Source organism: Pygocentrus nattereri, chromosome 18, assembly GCF_015220715.1.
Source record: "Pygocentrus nattereri isolate fPygNat1 chromosome 18, fPygNat1.pri, whole genome shotgun sequence".
In the NCBI taxonomy this organism is placed as follows: domain Eukaryota; kingdom Metazoa; phylum Chordata; class Actinopteri; order Characiformes; family Serrasalmidae; genus Pygocentrus; species Pygocentrus nattereri.
In genome coordinates, this window is record NC_051228.1 from 16,481,562 (window position 1) to 16,504,873 (window position 23,312).

At 40.8% G+C, this 23,312-nt stretch overlaps 3 protein-coding genes across 3 annotated transcripts; 2 read left to right on the forward strand and 1 right to left on the reverse strand.

Moving 5' to 3' along the window:
- Positions 1–4,499: 4,499 nt before the first annotated feature.
- On the forward strand, positions 4,500–11,829 carry dusp11 (dual specificity phosphatase 11 (RNA/RNP complex 1-interacting)). Its single transcript, XM_017693639.2, has 10 exons — positions 4,500–4,587; positions 4,956–5,005; positions 5,088–5,163; positions 5,456–5,587; positions 6,600–6,723; positions 9,362–9,422; positions 9,509–9,555; positions 9,646–9,721; positions 9,955–10,086; positions 11,108–11,829. Exons 2-10 carry the CDS (start codon positions 4,977–4,979, stop codon positions 11,400–11,402), a joined length of 972 nt encoding a protein of 323 aa, XP_017549128.1. The 5' UTR covers positions 4,500–4,587; positions 4,956–4,976; the 3' UTR covers positions 11,403–11,829.
- Positions 11,830–12,667: 838 nt separating this feature from the next.
- On the forward strand, positions 12,668–20,970 carry ess2 (ess-2 splicing factor homolog). The gene is made up of 10 exons (XM_017693635.2): positions 12,668–13,007; positions 13,469–13,637; positions 14,944–15,030; positions 15,536–15,708; positions 15,830–15,947; positions 18,103–18,233; positions 18,461–18,563; positions 18,839–18,948; positions 19,569–19,684; positions 20,076–20,970. Exons 1-10 carry the CDS (start codon positions 12,906–12,908, stop codon positions 20,356–20,358), a joined length of 1,392 nt encoding a protein of 463 aa, XP_017549124.1. The 5' UTR covers positions 12,668–12,905; the 3' UTR covers positions 20,359–20,970.
- A 54-nt stretch (positions 20,971–21,024) lies between these two features.
- LOC108425176 (testis-specific serine/threonine-protein kinase 1) lies at positions 21,025–22,059 on the reverse strand. The gene has a single exon (XM_017693638.2). It carries the CDS (start codon positions 22,057–22,059, stop codon positions 21,025–21,027), a length of 1,035 nt encoding a protein of 344 aa, XP_017549127.1.
- Between the last annotated feature and the right edge of the window lie 1,253 nt (positions 22,060–23,312).

The following is a 23,312-nucleotide window of genomic DNA, read 5'->3' on the forward strand; positions in this document are numbered from 1 at the left end:
CTCTCTTTTTCTTTCTCTCTCTCTCTCCCCTTTTTTCTGTCTCTTTCTCCCTTTTTCTGTCTTTATCTCTCTCTCTCTCCTTTTTTTCTGTCTCTTTCTCCCTTTTTTCTGTCTTTCTCTCTCTCTCTTTTTCTTTCTCTCTCTCTCCCCTTTTTTCTGTCTCTTTCTCCCTTTTTCTGTCTTTATCTCTCTCTCCCCTTTTTTCTGTCTCCTTCTCCTTTTTTCTGTCTTTATCTCTCTCTCTCTCCCCCTTTTTTCTGTCTCTTTCTCCCTTTTTTCTGTCTTTCTCTCTCTCTCTTTTTCTTTCTCTCTCTCTCTCTCCCTTTTTCTGTCTCTTTCTCCCTTTTTTCTGTCTTTCTCTCTCTCCCTTTTTTCTTTCTCTCTCTCTCTCTCTCTCCCTTTTTTTCTGTCTCTTTCTCCCTTTTTTCTGTCTTTCTCTCTCTCTCTCTCTCTCTCTCTCTCTCTCTCTCTCTCTCTCTCTCCTTCTCTCTCTCTCCACCTGGCTAGCAGGACTGCTGCTTTCTGACTCCATTGGTCTACAGAATGTGTCTGGATTTGATGGATATGATCATCCCTGCACTAACCAGAGTCTTGTTCTACTCAGGGGTCACAACCCTCCATCGGTCGGTGGACATCGCAGGACCGGATCTCGCTCATGTGAAGAACGTGGCTGTGATGTTGGGGGTGAGATCTCTGTGTGAAAGTACTAAGAAGGAAAAAAGGCTGCGCAGTAGGACTGACACGCCGAGGCATGACGTTTTCAATCTGAGTGAGGATGTGAAGCCAAAGTGGAGAGCACTGTATAAACCACCATTAATTAAAAAGTAGTGGAGGATTTTACTTGGTATTGTCTCCGTTAACACTTTTATTTCTGTTTTAATCCTGAGATTTTACCACAATGTCTTTTTTGTGCTCAAAAATAAATTGTATTTGACACTTTCATGTGTTTCATTGTTTTAGGCTGTGTTCTCTATTTGATGTTTTGAAGAATGGTATTATGTCTTTTAATATGACTTTTACACTCCAGACTTTTATAATTGGTATTAAGTACATCAAGAGAGAGAAGCGCCAACTGATCAACTTTATCTGTCGCCAAGCGAAAATGGCGATATATGTCAGTCGTAAAATACATAGTACTAACTCTTATGACTCTCTCCAAACTGGTCAAGGATTTTAAGTAATTTTAATTAGTTCAAGAGCATGTGCAAAGATGAGCTCTGCTTTGCTCCTAAGTTCAGATGAGCCAAAACTGTATTTTTATTCAAAAAGTGTTATTGTATTTTTTTAATGATGTATTTTATTTGAATATCATTTAAGATGACAAAAAATAAAGGACCATGAAGAATCAAAAAAAGTCTCTCTCTCTCTCTCTCTCTCTCTCTCTCTCTCTCTCTCTCTCCAGGTGTCTTACTGTACTTTTTATCAGGGCACATACTTTACTCTTGATCTGGGGTGTTACCTTATTCTTGATCAGGATACTTAATTTACTCTTGATCAGGGTACTTTACTTTTGATTGGGGGACTTACTTTACTCTTGACTGGGGGGCTTACTTTATTCTTGATCCAGGGACTTACTTTACTCTTGACTATGAGTTCTACTTTACTCTTAATCCGAGGAGTTATGTTACTCTTGAGCAAGGATCTTACTTTATTTCAGTCTGGGCAATTTACCTTACTCTTGATCTGGGCACTTACTTTACTTTTGACCAAGGGTCTTACTTTACTGACAGGGGGACTTACCACTGATCAGGGTACATACTTTGCTTTTGACCAGGAGACTTACATCATTCTTGATCAGGGGACTAACTTTGTACTTAATCAAGGGTATTATATTATGCTTAATCAGGAGACATATTTTACTCTTAATCAAGGGTCTTACTTTACTCTTGCCCGGGGCACTCAATTTACTCTTGATCAGAGGACTGGCTTTACTTTTGACCAGGGGACTTATTTTACTCTTATCTGTGGAACTTGCTTAACTCTTAATCAGGGGTGTTACTTTACTGTTTGTCAGGGAACTTACTTTACTCTTGACTGGGGGTCTTACTTTCCTCTTGTTCAGGGTACTTACTGTACTCTTGATCAGGGTACATACTTTACTTTTGACCAGGAGACTTACTTCATTCTTGATCAGGGGACTAACTTTAGACTTAATCAGGGGTAATTACTTTGCTCCTTATCTTGGGACTTACTTTACTCTTGATCAGGGTACTTACTTTACTCTTGCTCAGGGGACTTACTTTACTCTTTATCTTGGGACCTACTTTACTCTTGCTTAGGGTATTTACTTTACTCTTGATCAGGGTACTTACTTTACTCTTGATCAGGGGTCTTATTTTATTCTTGATCAGGGGACTTACTATACTTTTGACTAGGGGGCTTACTTTACTCTTGACTGGGGGATGTATTTAACTCTTACTTTATTTTTGATTGGGGGACTTACTTTACTCTTGACTGGAGGGCTTATTTGACTCTTGACCAGATAGGAGCCATCTTCCTGTAGACTTTCTGCAGGTTACTGAGTGATGGTGTTTTGGAGCTGAAGGTGGCCCACCTGCTCATCCGAATTAGGCATCACATTGTCCACCATTTCATTGACCGGGTTGGAGAGCTGCAGGGTGAATAGTAAATGCCCTGCATTATCAACTGCCTAACCACAGATTTTTACCCCTTTATAGACTCTGAAGAGAACAAGAGCTTTCGACTGTTAGCCACAGACCGTGGACCATCAGCTGATGGAGTTTATACAATCCGCAAAAACTCCATCAGCTGATCCTACACAACCTACAAGCTCTAAAGGTCTTACACCCAGAACACTGCAGGGAGTGGATATTCAGCAGTGGTATCAGAGCTGTGTGAATCACACACTTACCGTAAAATACAAATAAAATAATAAATAGATAATAAAATATAAAAATTAAGTTTAAGACTTGAACAACATAATGAGTTTACAGATATGAGCCTGAAAGACAGTGAATATTTAAGCATGGTGCATAACCTGAGGTGGTGAGTAATAAGCTTTTTTATGTATGTATTGTTCCATATGAGATATTGAGTAGAATAACATAATGTTTGACTACATGAGGAGCAGGTTTAGAGAATGCCTTGGGATTTTTGAGTGAATTTCACTTTTTGTTACTTGCTAATGCAGATACGTTCAGTTCATGTTATATAACAGATACGTCTTACAGAGAGGAGTGAAGGAATGAAGGAATGAAGGAATGAAGGAATGAAGAAATGAAGGGACAGAACTTTGCAGGAAATAAGACGCAGTAGAAAACAGAGTTTGCGGGATAAAGGATAAGGCTTTTAGGATGGGGTGATAGTGTCGAGGGCAGAAAAGAGATTTTTATCATATTGTTCTGTTTCTTAATCTCAGATTTCAGCAGAAAGAGTTTGAGTAGCTCAGATTGGATGGAATTTAATTAATTGTCTGGTGTATATTAGATTAAAAAATTAGACCTGAATCTCTGCAGATGGTTGGCGGTTATTAAAAGTGTCTCTTCTGCCTATGTTTGCTGTGTTTTTGTTTATTTTTCTTTGTGACTGTTGTTTTTTTGGATATATACTTCTAAATTTGTAAACATGTTTTTGTACAAACTAAATGCTACACACTAACGCTACAACCAGATAAAAGTAAAAATGTTTATTTTTGTATTATAATTTATGTTAATTTTACATATCTGTAATTTTTTATACGGAAACAAATCATCATAGTGGGCTGTTTGTCAACATACAGCACTAGCACGCTTCATATAATTGAAGGAAGGATGAATGGACAAATGTACCGGGACATTCTTGATAAAAATCTGCTGCCATCTACCAGGATGATGAAGATGAAATGAGGGTGGACATTTCAGCAAGACAACGATCCCAAACACACAGCCAAGGAAACTCTCAATTGGTTTGAGAGAAAAAAATAAAGGTGCTAGAACAGCCCAGTCAATCACCAGACCTGAATCCAATTAAAAACCTATGGAAAGAACTAAAGCTCAGAGTTCATAGAAGGAGCCCACGGAACCTTGAGGATTTGAAGAGTGTTTGTGTGGAACAATGGGCCAAAATCACACCTGAGCAATGCATGCGACTAGTTTCTCCATATAGGAGGCATCTTGAAGCGGTCACCACCAACAAAGGCTTTTGTACGAAGTATTAAATAAATGTCAGTAAGTGTTCAATACTTCTTCCCTGCAACATTTCTCATTATTAAACATAACTTAATTTATGGACATCTATGGTTTGATTTCTTTGCATTTGTGGATTGGATGGATTGTTACCGACATCTGGTGATAATTTCATGTCAGTAACACCTTTAGAAATATATTTACTTAGAAAATTGGACGTCTTCAATACTTATTTCACCCGCTGTAGATAGATAGATAGATAGATAGATAGATAGATAGATAGATAGATAGATAGATAGATAGATAGATAGATAGATAGATAATTGGTGGATCAGAGAGATGTAGCGAAGGTGAGTGTGTATGTGCGTGTGTAGTGTTTATGTCGCTGGCCGATAGGTGGCGCTATGCGCTGTTTTTGTGCCCGGCGGCGTGACGTCACTGGACTCGTGGAGGTTCCGGCTGGGTATGTTTAGTAGTTTTCATCATTCAGCGTTTCAACCTCCTGATTAAATTATTAGGGTAGTTATTAAGTCAAACGGTGCGCGAGTCTGTGTGGGTTTTAGTCTGTGTGAACATTTTAATCGCGGCTCGTGTCGTTTGTAAAACTGCTAAAGCGCTGCAGCGCAGACTGAGGAGGTTTAGCGGTTAGCAAAACGGCTAACACAGCTGCAGGTCTGATACTGAGAGCACAGCAGTTTCGTTCTGGAGCTTGTGAGAGCAACTTTTAGCGTGGAACGGATAATTAAAAAGCTTCGCCTGTCTTTAAAGACATTATTTGAGTTTGTCTTGTCGGAGTTTAGGTTTCTGTTTGTTTGTTTGATTGATTGACAGCTGCTGCTGTGGGCTGTGATTATGCCTTCACATAAGAAAATCCCGGACAGGTGAGCAGTTGTAATGTGTAGTACTGCATATTCAGTGATAATGCTGTGTATATGTAGTTTCAGAGCACTGTGTGTGTTTTAGATGGACTGAATACAGTGCAGTGGGAAAGAGGATTCCTGGAACTCGCTTCATCGCCTTTAAAGTCCCTTTAAAACAGGTGCGAGTCATTCTGCACACGCTGGCAACACACAGCCCCAAATATTTAGACTTTGTCACCCCTGCAATGTCTGTAACGGGGCAGCTATAACAGGTCTGACTGTGACAGAACCCGTGTCAACAAGGCAGGCTGTAAAAATATGTACAGCTCTATTCTGATCATTATGAACAATTTTTTTTACAGCTCTGTTCTAAAATCTTTAAACGACATTGTATTGTAATCATTTGTCTGTAACAGTTTTTCATTTTCTGTTAAAACAGTGCTCCAAACGACTGTGTGTTCTGTTTTTCAGTCTTTAAGAAACTGTCTGCATCAGTCTGAGGCCTTCGGGCCATTCGAACTTCTGCACATGTTGGAGAAGCAGGGTCAGGAACTCGGACTCCTCATCGACCTTACCTTCACCACCCGCTACTACAAACCACAGGTTGACACACACCTGAGACCTCTCACACATGGGTTCAGTCTGGGGGTGCAGGGCTTACCTGCCTACTCTGCACTCCTTTATAGAACCTCTCAAACATTCAACACTCCCACAAAGGGATTAAAGGGAAATTCCTCCAGTTTCTCAAAATTCATCCATAATTTGAGTGTGTGGGATGTAAACAGAGTGCTTCAGAGTGGTTTGGTATGAAATAGTTCAGATTTCTTTACAGTGGTGGTGATAGGAACCAGGGGTCGCCATGACTACAACACACACAGACATTTTATTTACTATCCAAAACTACCAGTGGACCCACACGGGTCTTCTGAGTTTTATATGGAACATTGATAAGGGAAAATAATGGAAAATATGAAATAATAAGTATTCTTTGGGGCCTATTTTGCCTCACAGCACCCTGCATGTATCCCTCCACCATGAATGGAGTTTGTTGTTAAAACTATCATGAAACATTGTCTTAGATATCAGGCAGTGAATTCACAACTATTTCATGTAATAACTTTCTGTGAGGGAGCTTTTAGAGGTGGACATCTGGTTCCTATCACCATCATAATTCTGACTCGGTAAGTTTCTGTAGAATGGAGCGTTTCACGTCAAACCACTCTGAATTACGCTGTTTACATCTTAACTACTTAATTAAGCAGGAATTTTGAAAATCAGTGGAGTTTTAAGCCTAGTCTAGTAAATCAGAGAAATGAAAGTAAAAGTAAAGTGACTGAGAACACAATGCTGGAAGAGTGGAGTTATTACTCACTGACCCCAGAGCTCTTATTTTTTACTTATTTGACTTTTCAACACCATTTCAAAAAAGCAGCAGCTTCTTACACAGTATGAACATTTCATCATGAATGTGTCACACAGCTCGACTGCACAGAGTCGTTATGGAGCTGCCCTGGTTGGGGCTGATTTATTACAGAACCTGAATTTAGGGGCTCAGCCTTAGTTTATTTATTCAGGATTTGGTATGATTAGTGTTTTTCTGTGCTTGTTTATGCAGGACTTGCCAGACTCGTGGCACTATCTGAAGATTTTCACTGCAGGGCAGGAAGTGCCGAGTGATGCCACTATTCTGAGCTTTAAGAAGGCTGTGAGAAGGTTTCTGTGTGACAATGAAAATAATGGTGAGTGTGTGCTGGTCTTAGTGTGGATCATCTGATCTAGGGAGTGTTTTTACTCACAGAGGAATGCAGCGTGCAGGATCTTTCAGCACAGTGTGAAAAATCACTCATCAAAATCACTGCCTTTAAGGCAGTCACTCAGGTCCACCCTGTAAGTTTGCCTGAAACTGCAGCGCTGCCTCAGAAATGTGAAATATTTAATTATAGTGTTCATCAACAGGAACAACTCAGAACAAAACAGATACACACATGTTCACTCTGATGATCCTCCCTGATTAAGTACTTTTAAATCTACAGTTTCATCTCACTAATAATCTCAAAAAGGTCAAATGTTGAGTCAGTCTTTTAAATGATGGAGCATGTTAATCTTCAGAGCTCCGAGACTTTCCAGGGTGAGTTTTCATTAGATTCATTTCAGACTTCCATGGTGTCTGCGGTGTCTAATATTGATTTACTAATCTTTAACACTCTCGTTGACATGGTGCAACAAAGTTTTAATGACATAAATGAAAGCATACTGAAATGGAAGCTAGAGCTTGGTGATGGGGCAAAAAATATTATTTCGCGATACTTCAGGCAGTTTTCCCAATATTTATTTTTTCAGACATCTGGACATTTGGAATACAGAAAAAAAACAATAGAGCTACATTTTAATAATACCAGCAGAAACTGAACATGGAACAGACTGATGTTGCTCTCTTTATAATGAAACATGCAGTTGGTCAGTGTCTATAATCTCTGATGATATACACAATATATTAAGGAAAGCATACTCTGTTGTATTATGACAATTTATCATGGCAATGATCATATTGGCCAACCCAAAAGCAACTTATTTTTAAAGTATTTCTACAAAATGTCAACACAAAAGTCTCAAATCTCTTAAAATGCAGCATGTAAAAGTGACAGCAGGCCAAATTAAGCTACGATGCTGTAAATGTGTTCAGATGGTGTACATCTGCTCTTTTGATGGGGGGTCTATAGGGGGCGCTAGAAGCTTAGTTCTTCTCTCTTCTGTGTCATTCTTACTGGCTGCTGAAACCAAAGTGCGATAACGTAAAACTCAAGATTTCATGAAATTTCAATAAAACCAGTGAGTGTATGTGGGATCTCAGAGAATTGGTAGTTGGGAAATCATTCACTTTCGCTTAAAATCTCGCAACGAATTATCAAGTTTTGTCCTGAGCTGTAGTTGTTCTGTATGTGTTATCCACCCTGAACTGTCTGCCTAAAGACAAATTTACAAGAATAGATAAAAAAAAAAGTGGTATTATATTCTGTTTTGCTCTGTACTGCATTAATAAAATAGCTGTAAATAAAATGGGCCACTATGTGCAGCTGCAGTTGAGATTAAATTGGTTAAAATCTGAATTAACTCATAATCGTTTATTAAAAAGAGGTTAATTTCAGGAAGAATTTGGTATCTTAAACTTAAGGGAAAATAAGAAAATTTGTTTTATTTCATAAACAATATTTATTTCAGTTTTGTATTCGGTTTGTAATAGGAATGTTTTATCTGTTTGTTTATTATTTATTTATGGGGTATTGGTATTGCCTATTATTTTTATTTAGTGTTAAATTGATGTATCTTCATTTTTATTTTATGAACAGTTATGTGTTTTATGTGTGTGTGTGTGTGTGTGTAATATAAAATCCATTCCTAATCCATAGGGTGGGTTTAATATGATGTTGGCCCACCCTTTGCAGCTGTAACAGCTTCAACTCTTCTGGGAAGTCTTTCCACAAGGTTTAGTCATCACAAGTTAATTCATCACTCCAGAGAACACGTCTCCACTGCTCTAGAGTCCAGTGGTGGCACTTTACACCACTGCATTTGACGCTTTGCGTCACACTTGGTGATAAAACGCTTGGATGCAGCTGCTCGGCCATGGAAACTCATTCTGTGAAGATCTCTATGCTGCTCTTGAGCTAATCTGAGGGCCACATGAAGTTTGAAGGTCTGTAGCGATTGACTCTGCAGAAAGTTGTCGACCTCTGTGCACTTCAGCATCTGCTGACCCTGCTCTGTCATTTTATGTGGCCTACCACTTCATGGCTGGGTTGCTGTTGTTCCCAATCACTTTCACTTTGTTATAACACCACTGAGAGTTGACTGTGGATTATTTAGTAGCGAGGAAATTTCACGACTGGACTTGTTGCACAGGTGGCATCCTATCATGGTACCATGCTGGAATTCATTGAGCACCTGAGAGTGACCCATTGTTTCATAAATGTTTGTAAAAGCAGTCTGCATGCCTAGGTGCTTGGTTTTATATACCTGTGGCCATGGAAGTGATTGGAACACCTGAATCCAATGATGGATGGATGGGTGGATGGATGGATAGTTACTGTTGTACTAATTTATGTTCTGACACAATCATTTGAAGCAGTGTAAATGATTTTTAAATCATTTTAAGGTTGTGGTCATTCTGGAGAGCAGAATATTTTTAGATCTGTTTTTAGACGGTGGCATAACTATTAGATAAGTATCATAGCAAAGCTGTGATAAATATGAAAGTGAAGAGCATGTTAGTCACATGGTCAGTTAGCAGTGAGAAAGCTACCCCTGCTAGCTAAATGCGATTGTCAAACATACAGATATATAAATTCCTCTGAACACAGTGTTTGATTTTGTTTACAGATAAACTGATTGGGGTTCATTGCACCCATGGTTTGAACCGGACAGGCTACCTTGTGTGCAGGTAAGCTTTTGGATGGTTTTAATTCAGCGCTGTTTGGTTTTTAATTTAAGATCTTTAAAAAAAAAAAAAAACGTCATTAATCATAGGTATCTGATTGATGTGGATGGTGTTGATCCCCATGAGGCCATCGACTGTAAGTGAATCTGATTTATTAAAATCTCTTGGGCAGTTTTGCTCTTTAGTAAAAATGATTGAAGCTTTTTTGTCTGCCCGACTGTTTCAGTGTTTAACAGATCACGGGGTCACACTATAGAGAGACAAAATTACCTGGATGATCTCAGATCCGGCCCAAAGCGCAGGTAATATCACTGCAGATCTTTTTTGATTAATTGATTGAACAACACTAACGTTCCAAATTCAGGCTACAGCAGTTTAGCCTCACCCACAGCAGTTGTAGATGTAGAGTAATAAGTGTTATTTATTTGGTTCTAAAACATGAAGATAAAGTTCTAATGTGTCTAATGTTGTCAGTGATGTGTACAGTGTGAAACTCCTGATTTCGTAAAATGAAAGTTCTTTTGATATTCTGCAGTAATGAGGGGATGGAGGAACCTGACAAGGAGCCGGTTCAGGGTGGGGCGATACAGGGGTCTTCATCCAGACCAGAGACAACAAACCCCCCCTACTTCAGCAGCAGTGGACCACCCCAACACAATCACATAATGTAGGTTGGGATCCACATCTGCTCAGGGTGAAGTCAGGCAGGCAGACAGACAGGAGGGCAAGGACATAGAATGCCCATTTTTTCCCTCTCATGAGCTTTTGGTACTGGATAGAAACCACTAGGAGCTTTTCAGTTAGATCGATTTGAGCACTGATTTGAGCAAATTTCCAGACCTTTTGACAGCTTGCTATGTAGAACACCACTTTCTGCCCTCTATTTGTTACCATTGCTTCTTCTGCCTTGATCGTGTGTCCACTGCTCACCGGGGTTCTGGACTGGTTTGACCACCATGGAGTTACATGGTGCAAACCTTACCTGCATGAATTGACCCTCCTGATGCTGCACAAACTTGAACTGTTTAATAGTGTGTTATTGTTTGCTATCTGGTGTGGACCAGAGGAGGATGGGTTCCCCTTTTGAGTCTTGGTTCCTCTCAAGGTTTCTTCCGCTTGGTTTTAGGGAGTTTTTTCATCACCATTGGAATGTTCATGGGGGGTCAGACCTGGATTTTTCTGTAAAGCTGCTTTGCAACAACGCCTGTTGTAAAAAGAGCTATATAAATAACCCTTGACTTGACATCTGCAGTTTGTGCTGCAGCAACGCAGTGACAATCTCATTTGCAAACAGCCTGCTGAGCAGGGTGGTGTGTGCTTTGTCTGCCCCACAGTGAAGCAGTAGATCCCCTTTTTGTCCTAGACGTTCCTCCTAAAGACAGTGGCAGTGTCTCACCACAGAAAGACAGCAGCGATGGCCAAGGCCACACATGTTTTATATCTCACAACGACTGCATATGGTGATTAATTGCAGGGATTAGATTTACAGACAAACAATTATTGTGGTGGTTGCATACCATCAGTGAAACCATTGTAACCAGTGGTCAGCTGGAACTCAGAAGTACCCACAGGTTATGAGTGACCATCAGAAGGCGCAAAGTTGGAGCAGAGCTGGTCAACACTGACAGGACTATGCTGTATTTGTGTGAAAGTTTTTTCTAACTGCTGTCTGTGTTTCTCCTCTTCAGGCCATTTCAACCGAGAGAAGCAAACCACCATCTGAGGTTCAGACCAGGCAGAGAGCCAATGTTGCTGCCACCCCCTCCTGCCCCATGGCCCCACAGGCCAGTCAATCAGAGTTTCCGTCAGGGCCATTACTGCAACCCCACGCCATATCCCACCTTCCTTCCCCGGTACAGGTTTGAGGAGCCTTGGGGGGGTGGAGCCCCGGCTTTCACCCCAGGGGGTCAGGAAGTGCTTCGGGAGCCCCGCAGGAAGTCACGACACAGATACGGAAAGTCGCGGAACGGACGGACAAAATGAGATAACCTTCAGCAGCAGCAACTCTGTCACCTCTGTTCTCAGCTGATGTGGTCATTTTAACCCAACATTCACTATTTTACACTAAAAAATAGTGACTCTGTCAAGAGGAAAATGCTGGTACAGTTCATCACTCTGTTCTTTACTCGGCCTGTTTACTCTTGGCCCGTTAGAGCTGCATCGAATCGCTGCTGAATATTTATCTTCCGAAAGTCAGGTGTTCCATGGATGGATTTTACTACTTAACTGAATGTTAAACTGATGTGATGCTTTTTTCCCCCTGTGTTGCTGTTAAAGCCTACTTGGGGAGCAGCTCTCCTTGCCTTTTCTTTCTGAAATGATCTTTCAGCTTTTTTTGGGAAATGGAGATCCTGCTACTTGGTGTATGTTCAGAGTGTGCAAATAAAGGACATTCTGGTTGGTCAGGTTACGACTTTTGCTGCTTATTTTGGCTCATTCATGATGAAATCCGGCAAACATTTTAATGAAACCACTTCAGTAAATGAGGGTGTGCTGTGAGAAGTGATTTTTAGCAACGCTAGACTTCGAAGCTTCCGAACCGAATTGGAATAAGAAGCTGTAGAATTCAGTCTTCATGATTAAAAATAAGATCTTTAGCCTAAGCAATCTTTTAATAATAAAACATAAATTAATGTTTACATATGATCTAAACATATAAACTATATTTTAAGAAATTATTTAATACTGTGTTAATCATTAACTTTGAAGTGATGAATTTAATCTTAAAAATACTAAACTTTTTTATATCAAATGTTGACGTCTCAAATGGCAGTGTATAATTTTAAATATTTTATTGAATAAAGGTTTCTTCTTTTTATTTGTTGTATAAATTACAAAACTATATTTAATCCTTTATAGAATAAAAGCCAGACAGTTCCTCCTTTTTATTTGTTTTATAAATGACAAAACTGCCTTCAATCATTTATAGAAAATAGAATTTGTATAAAATATAGAATATGAAAATATAATTTTTAATGTTGTATATAATAAAAGTTAGACCATTCCTTTTTAATGTTTTTCAAATTGCAAACTATATTTAAGCATATTTTACAGAATTAAAGTCAGGCTATTTGTGTTAAAAATCACAATACCTTTTCAATAATATGTAGAATAAAAGTCAGTTCCTTTGCTTTTTTTTAATAGAAAAAAAATTGTTAAAGATCGCTTGAACACTGATTATATAATAAATACGAATAATAATTTTAAAAGTCCCTCTGCTCGTCTAGTAGAAACCGGAAACACGCAGCAACGCAGAGCGGAAGAAGCGCCTGACTGCGGAGGTTAACGCGTTCGCTCGCCGTTTGTTTGTTTATATTTTCGTTGTCGTTAAAGTCAACAGTGTAGTGTTGAGTTCGGGGCTCGTGTAAGTCGGAAAGGAGAGAAATATCACGGTCAGCTGAGAATTAATCAGTCAGATTAATCAGAACCTTCATCAGCGCTCAGTTTATGCTCAGTTTATTGTGGTGTAGATAAAGCTGTGAGTGGATGATGGAGTCCAGCTCTGGAGCTGTGGTGAGTTTCTCTGAGAAACCGGCAGAGAAGCCAGAGAAACAGCGCAAAATACTACAGGAGGAGCAATATATACAGGTAACAAACAAATACATTCATATAGATACATATAGAGAGCGTGCAGGTGCTGTATTCACTTCTACTCTCCTCTGAACAAGGATGAAGGTGCCTTCTTACTCGAATTCCCCGTTCCACCTTAAATGGTGCAGCGATTACAGTCTGGCGTCTATATGACGACTATAGGGCAAACAGTCTCGATTTCTGCATCTTTTAAGACTCAGATATGTTTTAAAGACATGATCAGTGTTTATACAGAAACAGTGGAAAATTCCCAGAAATATTTTATAAACACACGTAACCAGGTCGACACGTCCACCTGAACCACATTCTCTGTCTCTTTATGTGTCTTATGAAGTGACTTTTACAGTCTCTGATAAACTGTGTTGAGTTGTATTTATTGATATGGAGTGAATGTTATCTGTTAAACTCTTTACTTGCAACTTTACTGTAAAAAATTATGTTTTCCTTTTCATGTTCAGAATCTGGAGAAAATCATACAGAGGGATTTCTTCCCAGATGTGTCCAAGCTGCAGGCACAGAAGGATTATCTGGAGGCGGAGGAGAACGGAGACCTGGAGAAGATGCGTGAGATCGCCATCAAATACGGCTCCGCTATGGCCAAGTATACACCACGCACTTACGTGCCCTGTGAGTGAACGCACCGTGTAGAAATCAAACATAATGCCTTGATTGAGTGTGTGAGGTGTAAACAGAGTGATTCAGAGTAGTTGGGTGTGAAATAGTTTGAATATTTTTAAAGTGGTGGTGATGGGAGCGTTGGACTTTGTCTCCACTCCTGTTCATGATATTCATGGACAGAGTGTCAAGGTGTAGCCAGGAGGGCATTATGTGTGGAGGCTGGAGGGTGGCGTCTCTGCTATTTGCAGATGATGATGTTCTTTTGGTTGAATCACATGGATGCCTCCAGTGCTCTCTGGAGCGCTTTGCAGCTGAGTGTGAAGCGGTTGGTATGCGGGTCAGCACCTCCAAGTCTGAGTCCATGGTCTTAGCTCGGAAAAGGATGGCATGCCCACTCCAGGTAAGGGGAAAGGACCTGCCCCAGGTAGAGGGGTTTAAGTATCTCGGGGCCTTATTCGCGAGTGGTGGGAAGAGGGCGTGAGATCGGCCGCAGGCTGGGACAGGCGGCTGCAGAAATGTGGCCACTATACCGGACTGTAGTGGTGAAGAGGGAGCTGAGCCATAAGGCAAAACTCTCTGTTTACCAGTCGTTCTACATCCCGACCCACACCTATGGTCATGAGCTGTGAGTAATGACCGAAAGAACAAGATTGTGAATATAGGCGGCGGCAGAAATGAGCTTTCTTCGTAGGGAGGTGGGCTACACTCTATTTGATAGAGTGAGGAGCTTGGGTATCCGAGAGGAGCTCAGAGTAGAGCCGCTACTCGTCCGCATTGAGAGGAGCCAGCTGAGGTGGTTCGGGCATCTGATTCGGATGCCTCCCGGTGGGGGTGTACCAGGCACGGCCTACCGGGATAAGGCCCCGGGGTCGTCCTAGGACCTGCTGGAGGGATTACATCTCCAAGTTGGCCTGAGAGCGGCTTGGGGTCCCTGGCAATGAGCTGGCGGAAGTTTTGGCGGACAGGGTCGTCTAGGATTCTCTGCTCTCCGACCCTATCTGGACTAGCGGTTAACGATGATGATGATGGTGATGGGAGCTAGGGGTTGCTATGACTACAACACAAATATAGACATTTTATTTACTATTCAAAAACACCAGTGAACCTACATGTGTCTTCTCAGTTTTATATGTAATGTTGATGATTAGAAAATAGTGGAAAATCTGGAATAATAAGCTTTTTTTGGAGACTATTTGTTTTGGGTGAATTATCCCCTTTAAGAGAGGTTAAAAAGTCGATATTTTGATGTTTTGTTATTCCTGAGAATGTAGAACTGTGTTGACAGTTGTTTTTTTTTTTTTGTTTGTTTTCTCAGATGTGACTCCGTCTACGTTTGAGACGCCTGATGGACGTGCAGTTTCTCCATCCGCTTCACACAGTAAACCCAGAACCACAGAGGATGGTACATAAGCAATAATTATTTTTAATTTCCTACAACATTTAGACCAGTTTTATTATTAGTACAAACTTCTAAATTGTATCAAAGCTTTTTGTGTAACATCAATGCCCTTATTTTTACAATGTACTATTGTTTGTTTCATTGTGATAAAGGTTACATGATATACTTAAAACCTGAAGCACTTTATTATGATACAATATCTCATTATGATATTATGATACTATTATGATACTTTATCTCAGTAACTTGATCATTAGCTTAGTAGTTTAACTAGTATCTTACTGATTGAGCATTTAGCTTAGTGATTGAACTGTTCTCTTGGCTATTGAACTGTTATCTTAGCGATTGAACTGTTATGTTAGTGACTGAGCTATTATATTAGTGATTGAGCTGTAACATGAGCAATGTGTGGTTTAGTCTGCAATGTGCAGGAAAGTGTTCTGCTAATGGTGTGTTAGTTAATGGTTGAGTCTGCTGTCAGATTTCTGATGTTTCTTTGCTGTTTTAGGAAGTAAAGACAGCACGAAAGAAGAAGAGAAGGATCTTCCGTCTTTGGATCGTTTTCTGGTTAAACACACAAGTGAAGATAATGCGTCTTTTGAGCAGATAATGGCTCTTGCGAAGGACAAAGAGAAGCTGAAGCACGCCTGGCTGTACGAGGCTGAGGATGAGTTCAGACAGGTGTGAGTCGTGTGTTTACAGTTCAGTGTTAATGCGGGTGTTTGTTTCCTGTGTTTCTGTATCTGAGGTTCTCTTGCTTTGTGGTAGTTTAACTGTGGATTCCCTTTTCTGTCTGCTGTAGCGTCGTGAGGAGAACCTGGCTCTGCCGTCGTCAGAGAAGCAGGCGCTGGAGTGTACAAAGGCTGGAGTGGAGACATGGGAGTACAAGGCTAAAAACGCTCTGATGTACTATCCTGAAGGTAAACAGCGCCACCACACGGTTGGAACTAGGTCAAACGATGATAACCTGATGAGTGATACTGCATTGCTAACTCTACACAACTAAATTTTATCTTATTCTGTGATAATAACCCAGATCTTCACCCCAATTCCTACATTTTTATGTATCAGTGTTTGCAGATATACTGTATTGCCAAAAGTATTCACTTGTCTGCCTTCACACGCATATGAACTTGAGTGAGATCCCATTTTTAATCCATATGGTTTAATATAATGTCGGCCCACCCTTTGCAGCTATAACAGCTTCAACTCTTTTGGGAAGGCTTTCCACAAGGTTTATGAGTGTTTTATGGGAATTTTTGACCATTCTTCCAGAAGCGCATTTGTGAGGTCAGACATTGGTGTTGGAGAAGAAGGCCCCACAGCCTCCGTTCTAATTTATCCTAAAGGTGTTCTATTGGGTTGACGTCAGGACTCTGTTCAGGACAGTCAAGTTCTTCTACACCAAACCCCGCTCATCCAAGTCTTTATGGACCTTGCTTTGTGCACTGGTGTGCAGTCATGTTGGAACAGGAAGGGGCTATCCCCAAACTGTTCCCACAAAGTTGGCAGCATGAAATTGTCCAAAATCTCTTGGTCTGCTGAAGCATTAAGTGTTCCTTTCACTGGAACTAAGGGGCTGAGCCAAACTCCTGAAAAACAACCCCACACCATAATCCCCCTCCACCAAACTTTACACTTGGCACAGTGCAGTCAGATAAGTACCATTCTCCTGGAAACTGCCATAGCCCCTTGTCCATCGGATTGCCAGATGGAGAAGCATCATTCATCACTCCAGAGAACATATCTCCCTGCTCTAGAGTCCAGTGGTGGCGCTTTGCACTAGTGCATTCGACGCTTTGCATTATGCTTGGTGATGTAAGATTGGATGCAGCTGCTCGGCCTTGGAAACTCATTCCATGAAGCTCTCTACACTGTTCTTGAGCTAATTTGACGGCCACATGAAGTTTGGAGGTCTGTACCGAGTGACTCTGTTGTACCAAGCGCACTATGCTTGTTGTGGCATCCTATCACAGTATTGCGCTAGAATTCACTGAGATCCTGAGAGCAACGATAAGACAGAACAGCACAACAGGCTTCAGCTCCATTAAAGCATCCAGAATCCCAAATCTCCTTTACCACAAGATACAAACTGAACTGTACTGGAATATAGAAATATTAAAATGCAAAACCTTCGATTATCTGGATACCAAACTAAATCTAAGGTGGAGGCCACTGTGTGGAGCAGGCTGGAAATCAGATCACATCAGCGTAGCTTTACTGGTATGAACCTGGAGAGAGATTCTGAACAAGAAACCTGAAAAACATAGCCTTGTAGCAGTTTCTCAGTGGTGCTATTTACGGCCAGATTTATAATTGTTAGCCAGCTAATTCAGCAATTTGCGTTTCAACTGTGTTATTAACATGTTAAAGTTAGATTATTACTCACCAGCTTTTGTTCAAATGATCCCATTTCACCTTAACTGGTGCAACAGTTATGGTCTGCCTGTGCTCGCCATCCACATTTCTATTCTGTTATTTCTATTTTAAGTTTGACGCTGAGGCTGTCAGTCAGTCTGCTGGGGTCCACACCCACACAGCAGAATGGAAGAAGGTTACAGAAAAAAGAAAAAATGAAACTCTCCATTTAATTTTTGGGAGAAAAATTAAAAGGTAACTGAAATATGTAACGTATACAATTGCTGAAATATTTATTTTTTTCACAGATAAAAAAAAACTACTTTGCAGGCCTTCAATTCTGATCATATTAAAAAATAACAAAGGTTCTTTTTTTAAGATATTTATTCCTCCACTGTTGTGGAGAATGTTCTTACATCATCGGTTAGTTTGGTTCAGAAATATAGATCTCCAAACTTGAAATAAATTGTAATGTTTGTAAAGCTTCAGAGATTACTGAAACATCACTTCCTGCAGCTGACACTTTCTTTATACTCAGAGCTCTCTTAAGCAAGCAAAGACAATAATTACAGGTTCCTCTTATCCAGAGAACCATCTGTACCAGCCATGTTCTACGAGAGGAGCTATAGATCTATAAGAACTAAGAGAATCCAACCATTCAGTCCAGCAAAAAAAAAAATGGAGGAATAATGGAGAAATGTGTGTGTTCCTCTAAAGGTGTGAAGGACGACACAGTATTTAAGAAGCCACGTGAAGTTGTCTATAAGAACACGCGGTTTGATGTGGACCCATTCTCTAAAGCTCTGAATAAGTCCCAGATCCAGCAGGCTGCTGCTCTGAACGCACAGGTAACTCTGCCCCCACACCTTGCACAAAAATTTTCATAAGTTTTCAGTGGAGTCCATTTTGCCTCTCAGCACCCTGTATGTATTCCTTCACCATGAAAGGATTTTAAAAATATTTAAACTGCAGAGGATCTTTTAAATAAATGTGTAATTGTTTGTAAGGCTGATCTGCAGCATGGCTGATGTTTGTTTGCTTGTTTGTTTGTTTGTGTTTTTTGTGCTGTATATAGTTCAAATTGGGTAAAGTTGGTCCAGATGGTAAAGAACTCCTCCCTCATGAGTCTCCCAAAGTGAACGGTTACGGGTTCGTGGGGGCGCCCTCACCTGCGCCAGGTCAGTACACAGACGCACTGCTTTAAAGGGTTAAAGTTAGGGCTTGTGTTTAAAACTGTATCACTAATTAATCCTGAGTGATTAGGACAGTTACAACTCAGACAGTTCTGAGTGAGCAGTAACGCAGAAACTCTTAGTCTGATTAGCACTAAAGCACTCAGAGTGAAACTTAGGTCTTCTAGAGATTAATTGACTAATTTGTAAGAATGTGTGAAGATGTTGAAATGCGTGAAGATGATGATGATGATGATGATGATGATGTCATGGTGTTGTAGGAGTGTCTGAGTCTCCATTGATGACGTGGGGTGAGATCGAGTCCACTCCATTCCGGCTGGATGGTTCAGAAACACCGATCATAGAGAGGAGCCACGGCCCGTCGTTCAAGGTCATTCACACCCCTCCTCAACCCATCCAACCTTAATCACTTATATGATCCCTGATTAAAACTATACAGTGTACTATTTTCTGTAATATGCTATGTTACACCACATTGTACTCTATACTCCTACATGCTATGATATAGTGTATATATATATATATATACTATACACTATATTGCAATTGTATTCGCTCCTCTGCCTTCACACGCATGAGTGACATCCCATTCTTAATCCATAGGGTTATATATGATGTTGGCCCACCCTTTGCATCTATAACAGTTTAAACTCTTCTGGGAAGTCTTTCCACAAGGTTTAGAAGTGTGTTTATGGGAATTTGAGAGTGACCCATTCTTTCACAAATGTTTGTAGAAGCAGTCTGCATGCATAGGTTCTGCTGTGTTCTGTACTGTAACTATACACAACTATTGTACAGTAGTGTACACTGCTATTCTGTATCACCGTAATTATACACAGTGAGCATATTTAAGGATCTGTTTGCTGTTTTTTTTTTTTTTTGTGCGAAAACAGTAAATACTACAGAGGCTGTGTTTTAGTCCAAGATGCAGTCTTAAGAACACTGAACAGTTCCAAGTTAATCACACAAGTGACGCATGTGTGTGTCTAGATTCCGGAGCCCGGCAGGAGAGAGCGTCTGGGCCTGAAAATGGCCAACGAAGTCGCAGCCAAAAACAGAGCAAAAAAGCAGGAAGCACTGCGCAAAGTGACAGAGAACCTGGCCAGGTAATTCTCATGTGTTCCCTCATCACCTTCACTCAGCACAGGCAAGAACCAGACGCTCTTCTGTTCTAACAGCGATCTGTTACAGAAAGAATGGGCACACTGGAAAAAATCAGAGCACCAAAGTTAATTTTCATGTTGTGAAGGATGTAAATCCCAGAATTCACAGAGATTCCATTTAATTGTGTTCTTTGACAAAAAAATGAGCATATCCTGTATCACTGTATCATAGTATTATTGTTCATTCTAACACACCAAAAAATGACCACATAATAAACTAAAATACTTAGTGTGATTATAGTCAAATAATTCCATTCCAAATCAATGCTGATGGAATGCCTGTGTTTCACCCCTGTAGCAATGTTGATTGTGTCTGTTTTTGTCTCTATGACAGTCTGACCCCTAAAGGTCTGAGTCCAGCTGCATTGTCACCTGCACTTCAACGGCTGGTCAACAGATCGTCCAGTAAATACACGGATAAGGCGTTGCGGGCGAGCTACACTCCCTCACCCTCTCATCGCAACCTCAGCTCTAAAACTCCACACGGTGGCGCTCTGACACCCTCGGGAACACCCACGCCCAGCAAAACCAAAACACCTGCCGCCCATGATCCCGCGTCCATCACTGACGACCTACTGCAGCTGCCCAAGAGGAGGAAAGCGTCCGATTACTTCTGATCACACTGAACAGTGAACTGGACTAAATGCCCCCTGCTGGTGAAGAAGGGGAGAAACTTAAAACTCAAACGAAAAGCACACGTCTCAAACACTGCAAATCCAGTTAATATAACTGTTATGTCCCAATATTCTACCTGTTTATAGACATTATTACCTGTTTTGTCATTTTAGCCAGTAAAACTGTCTCATTTCACAGCTAGTTTTACGCTTCTTCAAAAAAGTTATTCCCCAGTTAGAACTTAAGATAACACATAACAGGTAAAAAATGGTTGATTTCATTTTATATTATCCTCTCATTATGAAAAAAAATTTGATATATTGACTATCAACAATATTTAGATTTTTTTTCACAGTCCTGTGGTCAGTGTCAGACCAGTTTAATTTTCACTGCATAGCGAAGTAATCGTTTTGATATTGGAGCAGGAGTGTGGTGACGTATTTTGTTAAAAGTAAGAAAACTGGAAAGACTATGACTTTAAATCTCTAAAAGGCTGAAAGCTAAAGGTTGGAAAACCCTCTGAATGTTCATTACATATGAGTTTGTATAATTTTATACAGTGTATAGAAGCTCGGGCATTTTGGGTCAAAATAAGAGCAATTTCTCAAAACTTTGCTGATGTTTGTTTAATTATTTGCAGCACAAGTTGAATGAACAGGTGGCTAAAGCTAGTCTTCAGAGTTGCTGCTGGCGGATGATGGTAGTTCTGCTTGCTTAGAGCCTCCTGCTCTGTCTGTAGACTCTGGAGAGGGTTCTGCTGCTGACTCAGCTTCAGGTTCCTCAGAGTTCTCCTGGTAATGTTTCAGGGTTCTAAGTTCCTCCTTGCTCCTATTTTTGTGGCAGGCCCTTGGTCTGGCTCTGATGTCCACAGATTCTTTGGATTTCTTCTGGAGCCAAAGGTGTTCCAAAATGCTGCAAATCTTGATCCGCCTAGCCACATTGGGGTGAAGCATCCTGTAGATGAGGTCTTTGCATTCCAATGGGACGAATGCAGAACGAGGGAAATCCACGCAATGCTCCATTTGAATCCTCAGCATCTTCTTAATGTTGGAGTCATCATAAGGCATGGAGTCACACATCATGACGAACAGGACCACACCCATGCTCCACACATCGCTCACTTTAGGCTCGTATGGGAAACCATGCAAAACCTCTGGAGCTGTGTAAGCCATGGAACCGCAGAAAGTTCTGCTGAGGACCATCTGGCCGCCCTCGTACTCTAACTTCTTGCTGAACCCAAAGTCTGAAACCTTCAGGTTGAAGTGCTTATCCAGCAGCAGGTTCTCGCATTTCAGGTCCCGGTGGGCGATGTCCAGGTGGTGGATGTACTGGATGGCGAGCGAGAGCTGACGGAACAGTTTCCTGCCAAAGTCTTCGGGCAGAGGTCCACGGGCTTTGATCAGCTCCAGCAGGTCCCCTTGAACTCCAAGCTCCATCACCATGTACACCATACCCTGGGACGTGTTGAAGATGTCGATGGTCTTCACGATGTTGCTGTGGTTCAGTGATCGCAAGATGTCCAGCTCTCGTGGCAGGAACTTGTCCAGAAAGTCCTGCGCCGCTGTCTTCCTGTTGATGATCTTTATGGCCACGTTGGTTTTGAGGTGCTGTGAGTAAGCAGACTTAACATGGCCATAGGATCCTTCACCCAGCCTGATGCCCAGTGTGTACCCGCGCTTCTTCAGGAACTCAGCTTCAGTCATGATGGTGCTCACTTCAGCCCACTAACATATCCAAGCGATACAGCCCAAATTCAGCCTGCAGGCTTTCCTTTTAGTTTCAAAGTTTATTTGGGTTACAAGAAATTCTGATTACGAAGTGGCTTTTGATTACATCACAATTCGGAATTAGGAAGCCCCGCCGCAGTTTCTAACTGATAGTATTGCGATGACGTCACAGTCGTCAATTTGCCAATTTGGTAGCAACAAGTTCACTCAGCAGTGCTGCGGCTGTTTAATAAGATGAAGCCAAACTGATCCAGCAAAGGCAGGAAAACAGGCTTAAAAAACTTTTGATGTTTGAGAACTGTATTACTACAACTATATTTGAGTTTAGAGATTTCCTGCTGTTACTAGCGCCGCATCCCAAATCGCCTACTAGCTCACTAAATAGTGTGTAAAAATAGCGCATATCCCATTAGAAGTGCGCTCATTAGTGTAGTAGGTGAAGTACAGAAGTGCCCGGTTTGCGGTCAACAGCTTCTATGCTGTGCTGCTCGTTAGTGGCTTATTAAACAACACCGAGAGAAAGTTTGATGGTTTTTATGACTAAGAAGCTTGTTGAGGTAAATGAATGCATTTAATGAGGTAACGATGTTAGTTTTATATTCACCAACTTCTCTGTGCAACTGCAGCGCCATTTAAGATGGTAGCTTGTCAAGTTTCAGTCCGGAGCAGTTGGATGTTTTTATTGATCCACTTTTCACAAGGCTGAAGTTGGTTTCCTGTTCGACTTTTTCGTTATACCTTAAATGATTCACTAGGTACCTTAATGGTGCACTGGAGCCAGAATGTATCTGCAATGCCATTTTTAATGTCAAACAAACATTTTGAATAAAAATTTGGCAAATACGAGGCAGATCGGCTTCATATGTGCTCACAGTGTTTAAAGTTGGTAATGAAATACACTGGCTGTTCAGATCCCTTGCTTCAAAATGATTTTAGGACAGAAAACCGCTATGAAAACAGCTGAAAAGTCGACTTCAAGAATTTCGAATCTTAGAATCACTGGCCAAGAGAGATCGGCCCGATTCCCAGACGCGTTGAAGTCGAAGAATCGACTCTTTTGAAATTGACTCCTCACTACACTTGTGCTGACAGGCTATATTCATTAACACAAAGGAACGTTTAGAATCTAACAGAGAACATTTACCACATTTTACTAATTTAAATAAACATAAGACTTAAGACTGACTAAAAGCCTCCTTAAACGTAAGGAGGTTTTAGTGACAAAAACT